The sequence below is a fragment of the Leptidea sinapis genome, chromosome 28, assembly GCF_905404315.1.
Source record: "Leptidea sinapis chromosome 28, ilLepSina1.1, whole genome shotgun sequence".
Classification (NCBI taxonomy): Eukaryota; Metazoa; Arthropoda; class Insecta; order Lepidoptera; family Pieridae; genus Leptidea; species Leptidea sinapis.
Window position 1 is genome coordinate 289,641 of NC_066292.1, and position 23,792 is coordinate 313,432.

At 34.8% G+C, this 23,792-nt stretch overlaps 2 protein-coding genes across 2 annotated transcripts; one reads left to right on the forward strand and one right to left on the reverse strand.

Moving 5' to 3' along the window:
• Positions 1 to 16,835: 16,835 nt before the first annotated feature.
• Positions 16,836 to 19,210, forward strand: LOC126973169 (uncharacterized). Its single transcript, XM_050820378.1, has 2 exons — positions 16,836 to 17,241; positions 18,492 to 19,210. The coding sequence occupies exons 1-2, from the start codon at positions 17,070 to 17,072 to the stop codon at positions 19,184 to 19,186; spliced, it is 867 nt and encodes a 288-aa protein (XP_050676335.1). The 5' UTR covers positions 16,836 to 17,069; the 3' UTR covers positions 19,187 to 19,210.
• On the reverse strand, positions 17,233 to 19,614 carry LOC126973168 (uncharacterized). Its single transcript, XM_050820377.1, has 2 exons — positions 19,201 to 19,614; positions 17,233 to 18,359 (listed from the first exon to the last, which is right to left on the reverse strand). The coding sequence occupies exons 1-2, from the start codon at positions 19,488 to 19,490 to the stop codon at positions 17,477 to 17,479; spliced, it is 1,173 nt and encodes a 390-aa protein (XP_050676334.1). The 5' UTR covers positions 19,491 to 19,614; the 3' UTR covers positions 17,233 to 17,476.
• Positions 19,615 to 23,792: the final 4,178 nt, after the last annotated feature.

Sequence of the window (23,792 nt, forward strand, 5' to 3'; positions counted from 1 at the left end):
CCTCGATAAATCTTGTTCAGTTTTTTTAAAAGAAAAAAAAAATAGAATAATAATGCGAGATTTAAACTACACGTATCGAAAAGCTTTGTCAATTTATCTTAGAGAGAATGGAGTGAAGAAGATTGATAATGACCAACCGAAAAAAAATTAAATGCTGGAACTGAAAATCAAAGCCTCGGAAGATCATACAAAGATGTTATAATTAGTCAGCCCGATATCGGCACAGACAAGCAAGAGTCTACAGATGGAGGGAATCAACAAGAAAAAGATGTAACAAATACAAAACAGCGTGTAAAACGAAATATAAAGATTAAGAAACGCAATAAGAATAATATGAAAACAGAGAGCAGTGGTGATATCGTGAGAGAAGAAAGTGATACAGGGATGTCTGTGGATGAGCGTGATGATGAAAACAAAGGTATCGGTAAGAAAAAGTTCGAGAGAAAGAGAGGAAGCATAAGTTTTATGAAATTTTTTAAAAAATTGAAGGAAATATATTTGTCTGAATGTACTGTAGATGAAAAGATTAAAGTATTTATTGGTTTTATTATTGAGGAGATTATAAAGTATATTTCGATTTTGTTTAGAGATAATGGACATTTGTACATGGCTTCTTTCCAAATTCAATTATGGATAGACAGAAAAATATAGTCCGTACTTTGAACTTATTGCAATGGAATGCACAAAGTTTAAGACCTAAATTAAAAGAGTTTGAATTGTTATTGATGCAAGAAAAATTCACATTGCATTCATTTCGGAAACGTGGCTTCAGGCTGAATCTGTATTAAATGTAAATAGTTTTAATATATTTCGAAAAGATAGACACGACTCTAATGGAGGTGTCGCTATAATAGTTCATAGGTCGATAATTATTGTACAGGAATATCATGTAAATACAAGTAATAATGGTATAGAAATAATTAGCTTAAAACTTTTAAATTGTAGTGATATAAAAAATGTAGTGTCTATTTATTGTTCTTCATCGGTTCGCACGGTAGTTAGTGACTGGGAGAATATTTTTTCGGCATTCACGAGCAAATCTATCATAGTAGGGGATTTCAACGCACATCACTCGTGTTGGTCTAATAGGTCAGATACTCGAGGTACGCAAATTTATGACGTCGCTTTAGATACTGGCTTTATGACACTTAACAATGGTGAGTACAGTCGCATAAGATTGGTTAATAGCTATTTACAGAAAAGCTCACCTGATATAACATTCATCTCATCAAACATAGCGGTAAAATTCGACTGGAAGGTTCGAATGAATGCTTAGGAAGTGACCATTTGTGCATTAAGAAGCGTTTTTTATTTAATTATTTATTTATTTATTTAAGGAAAACCAACAGCTAATACAATTTCTTTAGAAACTTAAATAGTAACAGATAGGAAATTACAGGTTTTCACTAATACGAGTAATATAAAATATGTACGTGAACACTATTTTTCGGCTCAAATTCATGACAATAAAGATTCTTTTAAACAGATAACAAAAAACAATACTTAATTAAAAAAGTTGAGGGTTATGCACTGCTTTGCCTTGGAAATGCTTGTAGCAAATATGTCAATATCTAATAATCTACTAACATCATTCACTGTTTTACACGCTCGCACCATATATGAGTTTTGCCTATAGTTACTACTAACAGCAGGAACACAAAGTGGAGGGCTATATCTAAGAGTTTTTTGAGGTACATTAAAATTAACTTTATGCAGCAGATCTGGGCAATCGACATGATTGCTTATAATTTTTAACATAAATAAAAAGTCAGTTATATTTCGCCGTTCTTTCAGTGGTAAGAAGTGAAACTTTTTACACAAATCAACATAGCTATTAGAATCGTAAGGTACCATAAATCTAAAACAAAGATATCTTAAAAATCGCCTCTGCACACTTTCTAGACGGTCAACATACGTACTATATGTAGGATTCCAAATTTGTGAAGCATATTCCAGATTACTTCTAACAAAAGTACAATATAGTATCTTAATAGTCTTAATATTATTAAAATTCTTTGAAATTCGCTTAATAAAACCTAATGCCTTTGAAGCCTTGTTAACTATCTTATCAATGTGATCATTGAATAGCAACTTAGAGTCATGGTAAACGCCGAGATCCCTCGTAACATTGCATCTAGAGAGCACCTGACCTCTTAATGTGTAATTTGTTTGTAGGATGTTAATCTTACGGGTATATGTGACTACTGAACATTTTAATGTATTAATTTCTAGTTTATTAGTAAGACAATACTCCTCTAGGCGGTTGAGATCCTCTTGAAGGGCAATCATGTCAAGGATTGATGTTATTGAAGAGAATATTTTCATATCATCAGCGAAGGAAAGTAAATTGGAAGACTTAAAACAGGAATCTATATCACCTACATAGATAATAAAAAGAAGTAGACCAAGTAGTGATCCCTGGGGAACACCACTAGGAACTGGAACCCAACTAGAAATGTAGTTATTTAGTACAACAGCTTGTGAACGATTATCTATGTACGACGAGAACCACCGTAACAAGTCACCCCGTATTCCCGACTGAGATAGCTTACATATTAATGTATTGTGGTCGATTTTATCAAACGCCTTACTATAGTCGGTGTAGTTTACATCGACTTGCATACCATTATCCATAGCGTCAGTAATAAAATTGTTGAGAAGTAAAAGATTAGAAACAGTAGATCTACCTTTCAGAAATCCATGTTGGAAGGGACTAAAGGTGTTTTTTAAGTAAGCATACAATTGCTTATATATGACCCTCTCAAAGACTTTAGCAATAATGCAAAGTTTTGAAATTGGTCTATAATTCCTAATTTCAGATCGAGACCCTTTCTTATGTACTGGTGTAATAAATGCCGATTTCCATAACTTAGGGACAAAGCCAGTAGAATGTGATTTACTGAAAAGCATGGAGATAGGAAGAACAATAGTGGAAGAGCATTTTCTAAGAAAAAATGACGAAATGTTATCAGGGCCTGGAGATTTTGTTATATCTAGCCTATCAAGTAATAATTTTATTTCATGCACATTAAATTCAATATTTTGAATATCAGAATTGATATTTAAATCAGAACTAAGAGTTAAGTCACCGTTATCTGAAGAATAAGAGGATATGCTTCTATTGTTATGTGTCGTGGGGTTAAGAAATGTTGTTTGAAAGTATGTTGAGAACGCATTACAGATAGTTTCTCCACTGGTTAAGCTATTATTATTGTATGTCATTAGACTAGGCATACAATGAGATTGTGACCTACTTTTCACAAACTTCCAAAAATGTTTTGGATTTTTTATAATTGAATCCTCAGTTCATTTCATATACTGTTCATAGAAAATAGATTCTAATTGGTTAACTTTATAACGTAATAAATTATATGTAAAATAATCCGATTTGTTACCGTAGTTCTTAAATTTTTTATGGTATTTACTTTTCTCCTTAATCGCTTTTATCAGAGCTGAGTTATACCAAACTGGATACGAATAGTTCCGTGCACGTTTTATTGGTATATACTGATTTTGAAGGGCATATACCGTTTCATTTAAGAAGCTAACACACTCGTCAATAGGGCGAGATAAAAACTCGCCCTTCCCAGTCAATACCTCTGATTCTATTGTTAATATTTTGAAAATCACCTTTATCATAAATATAGCGGAGCCGCGGCGCGTGATCTAATAACGTGGTTTCAAATGATTTTGCATCTATCAACAAAGCAGGGTGGTAAGTATCAATGGGTGTAAGAGGATCGGTGCACTCGGATACATAGATTAATTGGTTCGAAAAAACTAGATCTAATAGTCTGTTCTGTTTGTTAAGTATGCCGTTAAACTGATGCAGGCATAATGCGCTCATTTCGTCCGTTAGCGAATACTCATCCGAAGAACTCATGCAAGTACTATTAAAACTACTAGTATCTGTAGGTTGCCAAACAATACCGCTTAAATTAAAATCACCAATAACCAAAAAAGCATCGGAAGGGTTGACTGATGACGCAAAATTTAATTTTGTGAGGAAGTTTGCCAATTGATTACTAAATGACAAGCCGTTATTCTGCTCGCATAAATAAATAACACAGAGATACAAATCAATCCACTTACGTGTATTTGCTTGTTTGATGCGTACACTTATCCAAAGGTCTTCTGCTGTTGAGTTAAATTGCGGCAGCAACTTAACTTGCAAATGTTTACGTGTAGCTATTAAAACACCACCGCCCTTTGTTTGACCCGTTAAACTATAATCACGGTCACGTCGCCAAACTAGGTACCGATCATCCAGGAACTCGGAGTCAGATATGCTGTCTTCTAACCACGTCTCAGTAAATATAATTACGTCATAAGAATTCATACAGACTTTACGATAAACTTCAGTAGTTTTTGTTCTTAGACCACGGACGTTCTGATAATAAATACTTAAATTATAGATATTATAAGACATTATCAATTCTATTACTTAAAAACATAATACGAATCATTTTAATAATAATTTTAAAGATATGCGGTGTTGTTTTACTCGTGCATTTATTAGATAAATACGTAATTTTAAGAAATTGCGGGTAGATTCTAAATACTGTGTCTAAGTAAGAACAGTGACGCATACGATGAAGATGGCAATTATAGGCAAAACTCATAAGGGTAAGCGAGACAAACATATTGTACGTTTTAGTTATCGAAATGAACAAAGTAACAAAGTTGTAAAAGTGACCGGTTATAAGCAAGTCAGGGGTGCAAAACAATTTATAACTTATCAATCCTGAAATATTATACACAAACGATAAATTATTAATAATAAAGGTTACACTTAGGTAATGGGGATGTCCACATTTTAAACAATCTTGTTTAAATCATTTTCTTGACGTATAACAAACACTCTCGATGTCTCATCACGGCGCACATGAATTTTACTATGTTTAACCCACACAAATTTATAATTCTTCTCATGAGCAACGTTTTTGGCAGATGTTAAAAGCTTCTTAAGGTCCATACTGAGGTGGTCATTAATATATATTTTCTTTATTGATCCTGTGAAGCCAATATCCGTGGTCGTCACCTTTTCCGCCCTAGCCGCTGCGATGAAGTCTTCTTTTACATATCTGTTTAAAAAGCTGACGATTATCAGCTTTTCCTTTGAATTGTGCATAGGAACCCTAGATATATAGTTGATTTGAGCCCTTGGCACAACATACTTGATCTTTTTTGATAGGGATACCCTTGATTTCCACATTATTAAGACGCGATCTTTGTTCCATCGAAGATAGTGCGAGCTTCGTCTTAGACAACTCACTCTGAAGGCATATTACCGTATCCTGTAATTTTTCAACACTACTGACTCTGGATTCAACGCTCGTTATTCTACCACTCAGGTCGTCTACTTTTTGGCTCGTGTACACACACGTGTCATTAAGATCGGACAGTTCCTTTTTGATGATTCGTATATCTTCTCTCAACGCAAGCACGCTGGACAGCTGGCGCTTCATATCACGGAGCTCCTTCATGATAGTTTCAAGAGAAGCAGGTTCGGTGGGCACCGGCGTGGTGGATGATAGCCCGCGACACGTTGCACATTTCCATTGCGATCTTTTTTCTGATCCATAGCGCCTCCATGTGGTTTCCGATATGTTAGCACACCCAAAGCATAGTAGGTTATGGCAAAGAGAACACTGTACCCCATCATTAAACTTTTCATTGCAAATTGCACACTCAGACATATTGCAGTTGCGAAATTTTGAACCAAAGGTTGAAAATATATGTTATTCCGCCGGTATGTTGGAAGGACGGTAACAGGCGGTATGTGTAAGCTTAGCGAGTGTTCACGCGAGACTGTTTAATTGTAGTGATGAGAAAAAAATTTTTGAAACGCGTAATATTAAATGTGCAAATTGGCAGAAGTATAAAGATTATATTAAAAATCAATTCCGGAATTTAGAAAATGAGGAAAATCCACAGGTATTTTATGATAGTTTAATAAACTTAATCAATAAGGCGGCAAATGTGAGTATTCCGATGATTAAAGTACCACAGAATCCAACTGGTAAATTTATTCCAAGATCTTATTGGAGTCCTTCACTATCTCATAAAGTGGCTCAACGTAGATTAGCACACCGTGAATTTAGGAGAAATCCTATTCCAAATAGTTTGAATGTATTGGAGAAAAAGCATTCAGAAGCAAGGTCAGCAATCTATAAAGCAAGGACACAAGACTGGCTTGAATTTTGTGATAGTATCGATGGAGCAACTACTTCATCGAGTATGTGGTGCCGAATAAGGTGGATGAAAGGATTGAAAACAGCTAGACTCTCTGTATCTGAAGAACGAAAGTTTGAGTTGTTTTGTGAACTAGCCCCTGATTATGTCATTCCATCAATACATCAAAGTTACGTCCGATTTCATTATTGTCTTGCCTTAGTAAAATTTTTCACGTTATGAAAGCAAAACCCTTAGGATGGTTTGTCGAGAAAAATAACATTTTATCGGCATGTACTTCAGGATTTAGACGAGGACAATCGACCATGGATTGCCTAACAGGATTAGTTACAAATATACAAATTGGCTTTTCTAAGAACGTTCCTAACTTGGCATGTTATTTAGATATTGAAAATGCATATAATAACATATTAATTGATAAATTAGTTACCATTCTGGATCAATTGAAGGTGGGTAAAAGTATTTGCTTATATGTTTGGAATTTTTTAACAGAAAGACATTTACAAATGAAACATGAATTTAATAATAACCCCATTTTAGTAAGATATACACGTAAAGGATTGGCACAGGGTGATCCTTTATCACCACTGCTATTTAATATTGCAACGTATGAATTGTGTCAGAGTAATAACACCAACACAGAAAAAATGTACCCCAAGCCGGCTAGTCACCGTGGGGGAAGCCGACTACTACACTCCAAATATAAATATTAAAAATCACATGCCTAGGAGACACAAAAATGTGCTACACATAATTACATACAATACACTCTCATTAAGAACAGAAGAAAAATTATCAGAACTCATAATGGCCCTGGAATATAATAACTGGTCCATCATAGGACTGAGTGAAGTAAGACGTCTAGGAGAAAGTTTAGAAGACCACAAAGAATTCATTTTTTACTTTAAAGGAGATACGCCAGGTAAACACGGAGTAGGCTTCTTAATACGAAAGGAATTAAAGGATAACATTATTGAACTCATAGGTATATCAGAGCGTATTGCAATACTAAACATAAAGCCACCATTACGAGAAATGTGGTCCATTGTTCAAGTTTACTCACCAACGGAGCAATCGACTCAGACAGAAATTGATTATTTCTTCTCTATTCTTACAGATGCAATAAAAATCATGCTTATGAAAACTTGATAGTCATGGGAGATTTTAATGCGCAGCTTGGAAACAAAAGAGAGGGGGAGGAAATAGTTTTAGGCTCTTATACCTCCGGTAAAAGGACAAGAAATGGAGAGAAACTAATTCAATTTGCTTATGAATATAATTTAAAAATACTAAACAGCCAATACAAAAACCGTAAAAGGTACAGATGGACCTGGGAATCTCCAGATGGGAGTTACAAAAATGAGATAGATTACATTCTCTCGAATAGAAGTCTAACTTTTAGTGATTGTAGAGTAATAAATAACTTTAACTTCAACAGCAATCATAGAGCACTCAGAGCAAAACTAGAAGTAAAGGCAATCAAGCAAAGGCCATTTAAAATTAAGTTGAAAAATAAAGACAGATACATACACACCAAAGAATTAAAGGCAAAAGCAACAAACTTCATAGACATTACCAAAGAACTTAACACTCAGGATAAATACAACAAATTTGTAGAAATTTTGGAATCAAAGTCAACCAAAAAAACATCAGAAAAACCAGACAAAATATTACCATGGCTGTCAGAAGCAACAAAGAGCCTTTTAGCAATCAGGAAAGAACTATTTAGCAGACCAAACAAGACTAAAAAAATTTGAAGGAACATAACCAAAACTAGTAAAAAAATAAATATAAACATACGAAAAGATAGAGAAAAATCCAGATTAGAAAAGTTAGAGACATGTATTTAGAAAACAGGAAGAAATAAGAACGCCACCAAACACCTTATAGAAAAGCGAGACTGGATACCTAAAATGAAAACCTTATGTGGCAAAAACTTGACCAGAAGACCAGACATTTAGAAATTAGCAACAAATTTCTTTAAAAATTTGTATTCAAGTCAATATTACAATATTCTGCCAACAGATCTAGAAGGAGATGAAATAGTACCAGACATATTGCTCATTGATGTAGAAACGGCAATAGCATCACAAAAGCAAGACACAGCTCCTGGTTCAGACCTCCTTACAAATGAATTCCTTACAGATAATAATGATGTCATCGCACCCATTCTTACATACATATTTAATGATGTTTTAAAGAGCGAGATGATCCCAGAACAATGGACAACATCAACAATAGTCTTACTGCATAAGAAAGGAAGCAAAGATGACATAAAAAATTATAGACCCATTAGTCTTCTGACCAACATCTACAAAGTTTTTGCGATAGTTTTGCTTAACCGTTTATGTTAGACACTCGATGAAATTCAACCGAGAGAAGAGGCCGGATTTAGGAGTGGCTATTCAACTTTAGATCATATCTATGTAGTCAAGCAAATTTTTTAAAAAAGTAAGGAATACAACACTACCTTCTACTGCTGCTTTATTGATTACAGTAAGGCTTTTGACTCTCTGGAAGATGAGACGATATGGAGAGCACTGAAAACTCAGGGGGTTCAAAAGAAATACATTAGAATATTAAGAAACATGTATGGTAATAGCAAAGCAAAGATCAAACTAGAGAGAGAAGGTAAAGAAATAAAGCTAGGGAGAAGTCCGTCAGGGTGACCCATTATCACCAAAATTATTCACTGCTGTTCTTGAAGAGATTTTCCGCAATTTAAACTGGGAACAATGTGGTCTGTAAATAAATGGGGATAATTTGTCACATTTAAGATTTGCAGATGACATCGTAATATTCTCGCAAACAAAACATGAGATTGACATAATGATAAATGAGCTGGAGACTGAAAGCAAAAACGCAGGATTAGAAATGAATACCCAGAAAACCAAAATCATAACAAATGGAAGAAAAGAACCTATATACATCAAGGAAAATAGAATTGAGTATGTTGGTGAATATGTATATCTGGGCCAAATAATATCAACAAAAGATCTAGCAACTAAAGAAATAGAAGGACGTATTGGAAGTGCATGGAAAAGATTCTGGAGTTTGAAAGATATATTCAAGAATAAACAAACTAGTATGGCCATCAAATTCAAATTCAAATTCAAAAACACTTTATTCATGTAGGTCACAAAAATGACACTTATGAATGTCAAAAAAAATATATAAATATTGTTTCTTATTGAATTTACCGCTACTTCGTAAAGGGTTGAGCTAATGAGAAGAAGTAGCATGAAACTCATTGTCACTCTTTTAAGTCAAGATTTACATTTTAGTTGTTTTACAAATCATTTCAATTACAATATATGCAAAGTGACGTAACAAAAATACTCAAAAGTCAAAAACTGAAAGTCTTACATGAGTAAGTCAAAAAAAGAAAAAAAAGTAAATTAATACTTATAAACACAAGAGTTATTGAGTATAGTAGATGCATCAATCCACACATACCGTAAATAAATAGAGGCATTATGTGAGCATTTCATAAAATAAAATATATAATAACTTTAACTTTAAAGGAAATAATAATAATAAAAAAACACATCAAGCAGACCCCCCGGTAACAAGATCATCCAGCCCCCACGAGTAGCACCCGTTCACGAGCATGACGCATGGACCAGCCATCGCCTCCCTCGACCATATTTTAGGGAAGGGAACGACCCGCCCCACGTCGCTGCCACAAGCAGAGGCATTTAAGCGAGCATGACGATACCTGCCACGAGAAATCTACCGAATAACAAAACAATTCAAGTTCATCTACATATTATGCAATACTTACTAAATGCCTCTACTTACAATTTTGTTTCAAATTACATAACTCAATGAATTGGTACACAGGTCACATGAAAAGAAAAAGGGGTAGACCTTTCCAAAGATGGGTGGACCAAATAAAAACTGTTGCAGGTGGCACATGGACTAGAACTGCGGGGCATAGAAATTTAGGGAGGAAATTGGAGGAGGTCTTTGCCAACAATAGGCAAACAGACAAGGTTTTTCAGGGAGTTTAAATTTCATTTTAAATATTCTAGGTTAAGTAAAACACATTGTATAACTTATCTGAATAAAGGCTTATTTTATTATAGGAAAGGATTATCTAGAGGCTTACATATACCCTGCAGAACCGCAAATCACCTCTCATTCTATTGACATAATTTTGGAAGGCTTCACCGGATACATGTATGGACACAGATTGATCACACTGCGGATTATTTCATAAAAATACCCTTTGCCAATATCTATTAGACACACTTTTATGTCGATCGACATCATCGAGTATGTACGAGTATATTTACTGTAAATTTTACTACTAATTAGATGTGGGATTCTATGTGGGATTGGATTCTTTGCACAGGATTCCGGCCAGATTATGGGTACCACAACGGTGCGTTATTCTGCCTATTATATAATATCAGCTGTTATTATTAAGGCTCAAGTCAAATTTAACATTAACACTAACGCTGACTTTAACACAGACTGCGGAATGTGTTTCACTATCGTATTCCTTGGCATAGTTAAACTTAAATTTAATAAAAAATGAAATAATAAGTCAATATTGAATATTTATTTGAAACTTTTGACAGTTCGCTATTTAGCTATTTTACGTTAACAATAGCTTTAACCGGCGAAGTATTGTCGGTTACGGTCAACAGTTATAAGTCATGTCGTCATCTTAAAATTCTCAAATGGTGCAACACATTTTTTGCTTAACTGGTTTGGTCTGCTTACTTTAACATGTTTGATACGACGACCGCAGTAGTGCGGTGTAGTACCGCTCAGAATTTTTGGGTTTTTCCAAAATCCTGAGCGGCTCTGCATGTAACGGGCAGGGTGTATCAATTACCATCAGCTGAACGCCCTGCTCGTCTCGAATTATATATAATATTGCCAGAGATTATAAGTAGGGTAAAAAAAGGGCCTAAAAAATAGCCCTAAAGACACATTGGCTTGGCCTTGTAAAAAAAATATAATAGTAATTATTTCATATGGTTTTATTTCACTTATTATAATAAATTCTAAAATAATTTTTATATTACAGTGTGTAGCGAAGGAAATATATTGAAGAAATAAAATGAGGGTAGGGCACGTAGTGTTGATTCCAGCAGAATTTTTCACGAGAATAATTTTATAAAAATATTGATTATGTCTTTATAGGTTCATATGGCTTTTACCTATACTTTGATATCGTCACCTTTTCATGTCACTGACTAATGGGAGTATTTTTTCAAATAACCTCTGTTACCAAATGTAATAATCATAATAATGTTTACACAGTAATGTGTAAACATTACTGTGTTTCGGTCTGGAGGGCGCCGTAACTAGTGAAATTACCGGGCAAATGAGACAACATCTTATGTCTCAAGGTGACGAGCGCAGTTGAACATAATTTCGGTTCTCAAATGGCTATAAAAACGAAATCAAAGATTATGCTTAGCCTACACTCAGCTTTGTTTTACTTATGTCTTAAGGTGAGGAGCGTAATTGTAGTGCCACTCAGGGTTTTTTGCGAGAATCTTGAGCGACACTGCATTGTAATGGGCAAGACGTATCAGTTACCATCAAGTGAACATCCTGTTCGTCTCGTCCCTTATTTTCATAATAATAAAAAAATAAATACAATTTTTAGTGTTTATTTTTTCTTAATGAATAATAAAATATTTATTGTAATATGTCAGTCGTAAAATAAACAAAAACAATTTTGTTATATTCTCAGTTTAGTCCACTCACTCGTCTTTTGTGGGCGATGTATATTATGCTTTTTCAAAATGATGCCAGAAAATGTATTAAAAGTATGTTATGAAATTCAAAACAATTGTTCAAAACAAAGGAGTAGGAATGATACTGGGACATACAAAATATTAAAAAAAATACAAAATGTTTATTTTACTTGTAACATATGTATCAATATTCATGCAAATAAGATGTATGTGTGTGTTGGGTGTTGTTCAAGTTGATTTGATGTGTGGTTTTGATTGGATTCCAATAGATGGCGCTATAAATATAGAAGCAATTATTTTACCTTGCGCTATTAATGTTTATTTAGATAATCCTATTATTTGTCAATCATTTGTAGTAGACAGTTCAAAACAAAGATACAGTGAATATCAGTTCGGTTTTATTTTAACAGTGTAGTAGTGAAGTGTCTCCGTGAAAATTAGAGTTCCCTGGTGCTGGGTACAACATTGGTCCTTCGAGCCGGATTTAGGCCGAGACTCTGTTTTTGGAGCACCACGCAGTGTGTTGGTGGTGATGGTGAAGTGAAAGTAGTATAGGGAGTGGTATAGTGAAGTGGCAAATATATATTTTTTGGTGAATTTGAACTTTCTCAAATTTTAAGATCTTTTCTTTATGAATTTTGTGCTTTTCAAACTTCAATAAATTTTGAATAATTTGAACACTTGAAATTTTACGTTTTAAAATAAAATCTTTAGACTTAGAAAATTAATGCAAATTTGGGACACAGTGCAACCAGTGTTTCCATTAACTTGGAATATTTTTGATGAAATGTGGACCTAGTGATTTTGTAGTATACATTAACATAGAACATATTCATTAAAATTTAACTTTCTTTTGGACTTTATATATTTTGGGGTTAAAGTGTTGATATTATAAGTAAGAATGGACACTTTGGTAATGGCAAGGGAACAACTTGTCGACTATTTCGAAAACATTAATCAATTTTAAGAAGACACCAAAAGCAAGATTAAATGCCAACTATGTGAAAATTTGACTTGAGAGCTTGGAAAAATATTGGGAAACGTTTCGAGAAACACATAATGAAATTCTAAAGGTTGCAACGTTAGAACAACGGAGAAGGCATGAATATTTCGATGATGATTTTTTTTCTAAAGGCGAAGAAGAGTATATTATGGCTAAATGTGAGTTATCTGACGTGTCCCAAAATCCAAACAATGGAAAGAGCACTCAAGAAGTGAAGTTGCCCAAAGTAAGCATTCCACAATTAAATGGAAATTATAATGAATGGAATACATTCCAAGATTTGTATATGTCGCTTATACATTCCAACACATCACTTAGTGACATACAGAAAATGCATTATTTAAAAAGCAGCTTATCCGGGGAAGCTGAACAACTTCTAAAGCACATATCCATAACAGATAAAACTTATGAAGTCGCATGGGACACTCTGAAAGAAAGATACAACAATAGAAGAGTTATTGTCAATACCATATTCAATAGATTACTATCACAAAGAAAACTTATCAATGCAAGCGTCAAAGGAATTAAAGATTTGTTGGATACCACAACTCAATGTCTCAACAACCTAAAAAACAATGATGTTAATATAGATAATTGGGATCCAATAATGATACATATTATTGTGAATAAATTAGATCCAGAATCACACAAGGAATGGGAAGAAGAGTTGAAAAACCTACCCGTACAAGAACTTCCAACATGGAAGAAGTTTCAAGACTTCCTTGGACGAAAATTCAGAGTATTAGAGATGATACAACCAACACAGTCTAAGGAAAGGCGTAATATAAGAACAAAAACTTTTCACACCTCTGCACCAGAAACAAGTTCTTCAGAAACTTCTTGCGCTTATTGCAAGGGGAATCATATTATTTACAAATGCGATGAGTTTATACGATTAGACCCAACTACGAGATCGGAGTTTGTGGGGAAAGAGGGATTATGCTTTAATTGCTTATGGCCAGGACATAGCGTTAGCTACTGCAGAAGAAATACTACCTGCCATAAGTGTCGATGGAAACACCACACATTGCTACACACAAAAAAGCCAAAGAATACAGACCAAACCGATACTGAAAAAAGAGAAACGAAAGAGAACACAACTAGTACTCCGAACATTTTATCCCATGTATCTACACAGAGCAATGTAACATTGTTAGTTACAGCCTTAGTTAACATTCATACAAGCAGAGGAGAACAAACAGTCAGAGCTCTTATAGATCCATGGTCTCAAGAATCGTTTATATCAGAGTCAACAGCCCAACGATTACAATTGAGAAAGAGAGAAGTGGAAGGACAAGTCACTGGAGTTGTTAAAATGTCTACTTCTATTAAGCATGCGGTGGAGCTAGAAATCACATCAAGACTTAACCATGAATTTAGATTGAGATGTACCGCATTTGTTTTAAAACAAGTGACTGAAATAATGCCAGCTACGAAAATAAATAATCAAAAATAGGTTCATTTAACGGGACTACGTCTTGCAGATCCAAATTACAACACTCCAGGGCCCATTGATGTATAACTCGGAGTCAATGTATATACTGAGATTTTGATGAACGGCATTATTAAAGATAAATCAGGAGTACTGAGTGCGGTCGCTCAAGAAACACAACTTGGGTGGATAATTTCTGGAGGAGCAAAATCGGAAAATTCTATGAGCCGTGGTATCGTCAGCTTGCACTTAAATGTGAATTTAGAACACATGCTGCAACGATTCTGGGAATCAGAGACTTTGGAGACTAGCAAAAATGCCCTTACTCCACTTGAAGTAAGAGCTGAGGAGATTTATGAGAAAACGTTTGCTAGACAAGAAGATGGAAGATACATTGTTAGTTTACCATTTCGTACAGACAACCCAAGTTTACCAAAAGATTCCAGAGCAATTGCACTTAAGAGATTCAAGAGCTTATAGAAGAGATTAAACAGCAATAAGTCACTTAGAGAAGAATATAACAAGGGTTTTGAAGAGTATTTAACATTAAATCATATGGAACTTGTAACAACAGAACAGATAGAAAATAAATCAGTCTACCTTACTCATCATCCAGTGATAAGAGAAGATAAAGAAACGAGTAAAGTTAGGATCGTATTTGATGCTTCTTGTCGAGGTAGTAATTTAATTTCACTAAATGAAGAATTATTGATATGGCCCTCGCTACAAGAGGAATTAAGAAATAAAATCATACGATGGAGAACACACAAAATATGCTTTGTGGCAGACATTGTCAAAATGTATCGCCAAATACGGATACGCCCTGAGGACAGATACTTTCTGCGTATATTATATAGATTTAACCCAGAAGATGAAGTGCAAGATTATAGATTACTAACCGTGACGTTCGGTACTTCTTGTGCGCCATATCTAGCAATGAAGACCTTAAAACAAGTTGCAAAAGATGAATCGCAAGATGGCAGATTTCCCCTGGCTAAGAAAATTGTGTTAAATGATTTTTACATGGATGATGTTTTATCGGGGAGTAATGACGTTGAAACAGCAATACAAATGCAGAAATAACTCACAAAATTACTAACATTAGGAGGTTTTGAGTTACAGAAATGGTCTTCGAATAGTGAAAGATTTCTGGAAACACTCGAGCCAGAAAAAAGAGCTAAGTTGCAAGAAGTAGATAAGAATAGGAAAGCAAGTATAAAAACACTGGGAATAATTTGGGAAATTCATGAAGATAACTTAAAAATATCACAAAAGATTTTTTCACTGAAATTTTTACAAAAAGAAATGTATTGAGTCATATAGCTTCTCTGTTTGATCCTATGGGTTGGCTCGCACCTGCAATTATTACAGCAAAAATATTTATGCAAAAGCTATGGCTAAGAAAGTTAGACTGGAACGAAGAACTGCCAGATGATCTAAAAAATGAATGGATCACATATCAAAATAACTTACCTTATTTCTCTGATATAAGAATTCCTAGAGGATATGGTTACTTTAACAACTGTTCAGTTGAACTACATGGGTTTTCAGACGCATCCTTGGCTGGGTATGCTGCAGTTGTATACCTAAGAATTCTAAGTTCAGATGGTATACCGAAAAAGATCTCACTAATAGCTGCGAAGACTAAAGTTGCTCCTGTCAAAGCCCTAACACTACCACGATTGGAATTATGTGGAGCCGCATTGCTAGCAAAATTAGTAAAGCATGTTATGAAGACTCTTCGAATTGAGTTAAATAGAACATATGCTTGGACTGATTCTAAAATAGTACTTGCATGGATTCAAGGTGACCCAAACAGATGGTCTCCTTTTGTGAAAAATAGAGTGATTCAAATACGTAATGAACTCGATACCCACTGGTCATATGTCAACAGAAAGGATAATCCCGCCTCTAGAGGCATATGCCCAAGTAAATTGAAGGCTTCTAAATTGTGGTGGCAAGGACCACAGTTTCTAAAAGGCAATTGTGTGCCACTGTCTACAGAAGTCATGCCTGAAACAGAAGAAGAAAAACGTATTTCAGAAAAATGTGCAGTGACAAATGAAATGGAATCAAAACTTACCTTGCTGAAGAAATTTTCGTCCTTAGAGAAACTGCTAAATGTAGTCGCATACTGTCGAAGATGGAAGAACCTTAAAGGAAAAGAAAAATTACCTAATCATATTACATGTATAGAAAGGGAAAAAGTACTTTCCATATGTTTAAAGATGGCGCAGGAGATAGAATTCCCTGATGACATACTTCACCTGAAGAAAGGAAAGGCTATTAATGCGACCAGTAGATTATTACCATTAAACCCTTACCTTGATGATAATGGAGTAGTACGAGTAGGAGGTGAGCAAATCTAAAATTTAATAGAAAACATCCCATTATACTTACAAAAGATAATGTCCTCTTACCCCTGTTACTGCGCGAAGCTCATTTTATAACTTTACACGGTGGTCCCCAATTGATGACCACTTAGAGCTAGTTCAGACATGGCGGATTCCGCGCGGATGCAAATCGCGCGGTTGAACCGCGCGGATCCTAATTACATTAGCGCCTTACAAATCGTTCATACCTGTCCGCACGGATTGACAATCCGCGCGGCTCAACCGCTAAAAATGAATTCGCGCGGTCGCCGCTCGGTTTTATTTACTTGACGTACCTAGAGGGCGTTCAGTTGCTCCGCGGAAGCCGCGCGTATCGGACGGTGACAATGGATCGCTTCGACACCGAGCTATTCATCGATGAGGTGGAAAAAAGACCTGCTTTGTGGAACATCCAATGTGCAGAATATTCTAACAAAACGATTAAAAACGGAGCTTGGCAGGAGCTGGTGGAGATTTTTGGAGAAAATGAGGATTCTTTGGAAAAGAAGGTTCTTTTTGGTCAGTAGACATTTAATTATACATTTTACCAGGGTAGTTTACATGTTTTGTAATAGACAGTCCACCCCAAATAACTGAAATGTGTATAACGTTGTTTGGCGGTACGTAACGAGCGCGGGAAAACTATCACGTTACCACAGTAACGTATAGCTATTAACTGTAATATGTACAACCCACCAACGCGACGCGCCATCTTGAGTTTAGTTATTTGGCGCGAACTGTAACAATTTTAATTTCATATTTTCGTGTCTTGCCATTCTACACGACCCTCATTCACAAAGTAATTAGCATATTTGTCTCTAATGTTTAATGATGATGGTGTACCCCTTCCTGCATGTAATGTAATAAGATTACTCATTGGCGCAGTATGTAAAGTATCTTCATACTGTATACCATCTCTAGTTCTAACAAAATTGTGTAGCACGCAACAGGCCTTTATTATGTCTTCGGCAAAGTCTATATTCACGTTTATAGGCCTATGAAAAATGCGCCACTTGTTTGCCAGAATTCCGAAAGTGCATTCAATAAAACGTCGAGCTCTTGATAACCTGTAATTAAATATTTTTTTTTCATATGATAGCCCTTTACCTGCATAGGGTCGCATTACATTTTCGGATAAACCAAACGCTTCATCGCCAACTATGACGTATGGCAATGGTTTAGGATCTGTTTCAGATATTGGTTTAGGTTTTGGTATGTGTAATGACTTTTCTATTAACCTTTTATAAAATGCTGAATTTTTAAAAATTGCAGAATCACTACTTTTTCCGTAAGATCCGATATCTATGAAAGTAAAACAATAGTTACTATCACAAAGTGCCAACAGTACTATGGAAAAAAAAGTTTTGTAATTATAATACAAAGAACCCGAATCTTTGGGTTTTGTAATCCTTATATGCTTGCCATCTATGGCGCCTATGCAATTGGGAAAATTTGCATATTTTTCAAAATCTTTAGCTATTTTCTTCCATATATCTTCGCTGGGTTCAGGCATGACGTTTTTTGTGACTTTTTCCCACAGAGTTTCACATACTTCACGGACAATTCCTGTGATTGTAGATTTGCCAAGACGAAAGTTGTAATGTAGTTCTCCAAAGGAACAACCAGTACCCAGATATCTGAAAAATAAAATATTAATCTGTATCGTTTTGAAAGTCTGCCGGGTCCGCTAGTTAAAGCATAATGAGTGTCTTGAATTACCTAACCGCTACTGTATTTATATTTGTTAACGATAGTGATTTCTGTTCCAGGTGTATCATTACAAAAAAAATGGAAGAACATCCGTGATGCTTATAATAAGGAATTCAAGAAAGGCAAATCAATTCCTTCTGGTTCTGGTGCATGTAAAGGTTCAAAATACATGTATTTCGACCGGCTTTCTTTTCTTCAGAAGACGATAGAAAACAAAGAAACTATCACAAACATAGATGAAGCCAAAAATGAAGAAATTCGGAACATTGACCAAAAGCTAGATAATTTTGTAAATGCACGTGAAATACAACCGGTACCCAATAAAAGGAAGAAAACTAAAATTACTTCAGAAGAGCGATTGGCTAACATATTAGAAAATAGTATTGAATCAAGAGATAAAATACAAAGACAAATACAAGAAAGTATGTCAAAGCAAGATGATGATGATAAACTTTTTTGCATGTCATTGTATAAAGAGTTAAAGAAAGTTCCAGAAAATAAACGATTGGCTACTAAAATTGAATTGCTCCAGGTAATACAGAAAGGGCAGAAATTACCATCGCCTATTCATATCACGAGCCAGCAAAACACGCATAATGCAGTATTTTGGCAAAACCAACAATATTCAAACCCACAAGGATATTTCACTGGATATTCTACAATAGTACCAGGAGAGTCTCCATCGCCTTTATCATGCAATAGCACTGACGATTCACAGTCTTCTATAGTACAAAATATATATTCTGACGTATAAAATAAATATCTTACCTTAATGTGATCACGAGTTTTTCTTCTGGGGACACGCTTGACCTCATATGGGTATCATTAGATTCAATTTGTTTACTCATCATTTCTAATAATTCATCAAATGAATTTATCGACATTCTCAAACAATTGAAGAATTTTGGTTCAAAACTTCTTAATTTTGGATATAAAGTCTGAAACTGACCATGAGTAAACCGATCGCGTAATATTGGATGCACCCAATACTGCCGTTTCTTCTTTCTTTCTTTTTTACGGAGCAACAAGTACACACATATTGCTTCTTCGACTTCCATGATTGGACTGTCACCCTATGCGAATAACGGCACTCCGCATGTACATCCGCGCCTGTCTGAACACTTGCGTTTAGAACCGCGCGATTTGCATCCGCGCGGAATCCGCCATGTCTGAACTAGCTCTAAATATTGGATCATTAAAGGAGGACAAAGTATTAAAAGATACTACAGACAATGTAAATTGTGTGCTAGATACAATGCTACATCCGGTACACAAATGATGGGAGATTTACCAGATGTCCGAGTGAATCCATCGCGTCCTTTTTCCATTAGTGGTGTCGATTTTGCAGGGCCCATTTCGTCAAGAATAAGTAAAGGTCGAGGAGCGAAAACATACATCTGCCTTTTCATCTGTATGGCAATTAAAGCCATTCATTTGGAACTGGTTAGCGACATGACTACGGACGCCTTTATTGCTTCATTCAAAAGATTTGTTTCGAGACGAGGTCATTGCAAGGAACTGTGGAGCGATCATGGTACAACTTTTGTAGCTTCAGAGAAAGCACTATTGGAAATGCGGAGACAAGGAAGAAATGAACTTCCCACAGAATTTCATAAAATTTTAGATAGCAGAGGAACGAGATGGAAATACATACCTCCAGGAGCTCCTTACTTCGGTGGTTTATGGGAAGCCGGTGTGAAATCCACAAAATACCACTTAAAACTACTTATTTGTTTATTGTTTAATTTATTTCCTTTTAAAATTCGCCCAGCGAAGCGGGCGGGAACGGCTAGTTTTATTATAAAATAAACGATTTTTTTAATTTGACATTTGTGTAATATATCTAATTTACCCTATGTTTGTAGGTCGACGCTATTATCTAGCTTACATGAACATTGCTTCATATTGTGTTTAATCATCACACACATCTATATAAAACGAATAAAAAGTGAAACAATTTTTTGCCTTTATTTTCCGTTTAGTCTCCAAAATCTCTACATATATAATGACGGGATTCACTATGAGACCCTGTGAGTAGACCAGTGCTTAAAGTTTCAGATCATTTTATTACCTACAACTTCGCTGTTTAACTTTTTTTCATAGGACTTATATTTACGCCGGAAATCTATGTTTTCTTTTCCATTTTCCAACCTCAGATCGCCCGTAATTTATTTTTCCTTTAATTTTTCTTATATTCTTTTCCTTTTCCAGTGGGTTTCATCCTACTATTATTTTTTTTGGTTTCAAAAATAATCGACCCTAGTGAAATGTACATAGTTCAATACAATAATACCTTAACTTAGGTGAAAAAAACTTTGATCCATCAGACGAAAATTTCAGATTTTATAAGGTGAATCAAAATAACTTACAATAATGTATTTTTAATTATCCATGCTTATATTAAGGTTTGGTGCGCTGCGCTCCATTTTTTCTTTAGTCTCCAGCCTAAATCGTGAGGAATTTGTATGTTCGTATAAATAATCATTATCATCATTAGGATATGAGTGACTTACTCTTTTGTGTGAATTCCAAGGAACTTTCTTCCACAAACAACCAAGCAATTGACCGAACTCCGTTACGCGATGTTTTCAGGACGATACAAAGCTCAAATTCTGCTATACACAGGTAGTGTTGCAAGAGTGTACGGTGGTAATCAATTACCACCAGATGGCCCGGACGCTCGCTAGTCCTCCTCTTCAAAAAAATATTCGAAATCAAATCCTGATTTACGCGAACTAAACGGAACTAACGGAAAGTAACTCCAGCTACTTTTATTTCAGAAAGTCAGTCAAGGCTTTTCATATAAAAATTGTTTTTTTATGACAATAAGGTACGAGACGAGCAGAAGGTTCAGCTGATGGTTATTAATACGCCCTGCCCATTACAATGCAAAGCCGCTCGGGATTCTTGAAAATCTCAAAAATTATGAGCGGGTTTACAACTGCGCTCATCAACTCCAGACATAAGATGCTAAGTCTCATTTTGCCAGTAATTACGGCGCCCTTCAGACCGAAACAGTAATGCTTACACATTACTGCTTCACGGCAGAATTAGGCTGGTAAATTTTACTTACGAAATATTATTTATATTTAACAGTAGAATGATAATAAAATAAAATAAACTAAAAAAAAATATTTTGGGGTATAAAAAAGAGATGTTGTCCTCAGACCTACCCGAAGTACATACAAATTTTAAAACTAATTGGTTTAGCCGTTTCAGAGCAGTTTGGTAACAAACACCGGGACACGAGAATCTTATCTATACTAATATTATAAAGAGGAAAGATTTGATTGTTTGTTTATTTGCATTGAATACGCTCCGCAACTACTGAACCGATTTGAATAATGCTTTCACTGTTGGGAAGCTACAGTATCCCTGTGTGTTATAGCCTATATTAAGCTAAATAGGGATCCCTACTAAAAGTCCAGTAAGGTAACCCTGGCTGTTAATATACGTACGCGAATGATATCGCGGGGTATCAGCTAGTATTATATAAGATAAATGAAGGTCAAGACTATATCGGCTTTGCTGCGAGAGCTTTACTTGAGACACATTACATACACATTGTATAGTGTTCTTGATATAAGCCTTAAATATGATTATAACAACCAAGTTACGATCGAGATAATATTTATATATCAAGTTTCATGTCATTAAAAAAAAACAGCCAACTCCAATAAATAACAAAAATTGAAACTAGAATTTGATTAATTATTTATTCTTTTTAGTGTATTGTATCTATTGTTTTGGAATAACTTTTTTTATTTTATTTTATTTTTGAGTGAATCTGAAGTACACGAACTAATTTGTCTGAAAATGTATAGCTACTAAATTTTGTAATACAGCAATGAACGTAAGCATATTGCAATTTGATTACAGACAGTTTGATATTCTGCCACAGATCGAACCCTTACTGTAAGCCGTTAAGGAGTTCCATTGATCATCATATTCGACTACGACCATTACTTGACCATGACGACTTTACGGTAAGTGACTCAAGTATCCAGATAGCATATAAAAGGTTCGGCTGAGTATCGTTAATTTGTTCCTAAGAATTGAAGAGTTCCATTACTTTGTCATGGATCACAAAGTCAGAACCTCCACAAACTCTATTGAAACTGACCTTAAAGGACATCCTTTCCAATAAAAAAGAATAATCTAAATTAGTTGGCATGATATTGAGGTATTCGTCCATTTGTCGCGACGTCACTTAATGAAAATTTAAGATTTTTATGGTTTTCTGACCAAATTACAATGTGGCCACACAAGAAGCACCAGCTTTCAACCAAAAAAAGAATCATAAAGATCGGTTCACCCAGTCAAAACATCTGAGGTAACAAACATAAAAAATACCGTCAAATTGAGAATCTTTTCCTTTTTTGAAGTCGGTTAAAAAAATAAAAATGAGTAGGTACTATATTATATTATCGAATACTGCGGTCATACAGAAGAAGTATAGTACAACAACTTATTTTAAATTATAACTCTATATAAAAATAAAAGTCCATTTGTATAATATTAAGCCGTGGTTATTTCCAATTAGCACAACAAATGCGGTTGCATACACTGATGTAAATTGATATTAAGTTGGTTTTCTGTTACGGTTTATACGACCGCAAAATTACCAAATCACTTATATGTATTGTTTATGAAAGTATACCTGTAATCATAAAGTTTAAAAACAAAATCTGTTTAAACAAACAATAGTTTTATTTTTAACTATTTATTTATGTTTTAAATATCGATCATCATTTGCAGCTTCTTCTTCTATCGTATTCTTTCTTGGGAAGGTCGCGGAATAGAATAAAATTAAAACTTGTTCAATTTAAGCTGCTGAATTCCACACGCATGCGTGGCGGTCCTCCACAGTGCGGTTTTTAAGGAGCTTTCTTCCACGTACTACAAAGCTGTGGAATGAGCTTCTTATGCAGTGTTTCCGAAACGCTACGACATGGGTACCTTCAAGAAAAGCGCTTACACCTTCCTTAAACCTCCTGTGATTCCTCTGGTGTTGCAAGAGAATGTGGGCGGCGGAGATCACTTAACACTACGTGACTCGAACGCTCGTTTGTCCTCTTTTTCCATAAAAAAAGCCCAAGAAGGCAAATTTTTTCCCATTTAGGTACAACTAACTATTTGTCTAATATAAACAATATATGTATTTGTGTTACAAAAAAGGGCGATCCGCTCAATTTTTCTGTTGGGTTCCAAAGACTCTCTTAGACAGAAAGAAAGATTAAAGAAATTAATGTAATCACAGTAGCCTCACAATATATCTATTCAAATATTATGTTCGTATATAAAAATATTAAAAATTTTAAAAGAAAAGTGATGTACATAGTGTAAATATAAGAAGTAAG

What these genes read in the sequence shown, in the direction of transcription:
- LOC126973169 (XM_050820378.1), top strand. Translation starts at nt 17,070, where the DNA reads ATGGATCGCTTCGACACCGAGCTATTCATCGATGAGGTGGAAAAAAGA. An exon ending in GGAAAAGAAGGTTCTTTTTG is followed by an intron (nt 17,242 to 18,491) that starts GTCAGTAGACAT and finishes TTTCTGTTCCAG; the next exon opens with GTGTATCATTACAAAAAAAA.
- LOC126973168 (XM_050820377.1), bottom strand. Translation starts at nt 19,490, where the DNA reads ATGGAAGTCGAAGAAGCAATATGTGTGTACTTGTTGCTCCGTAAAAAA. An exon ending in AAACTCGTGATCACATTAAG is followed by an intron (nt 18,360 to 19,200) that starts GTAAGATATTTA and finishes TTTATTTTTCAG; the next exon opens with ATATCTGGGTACTGGTTGTT.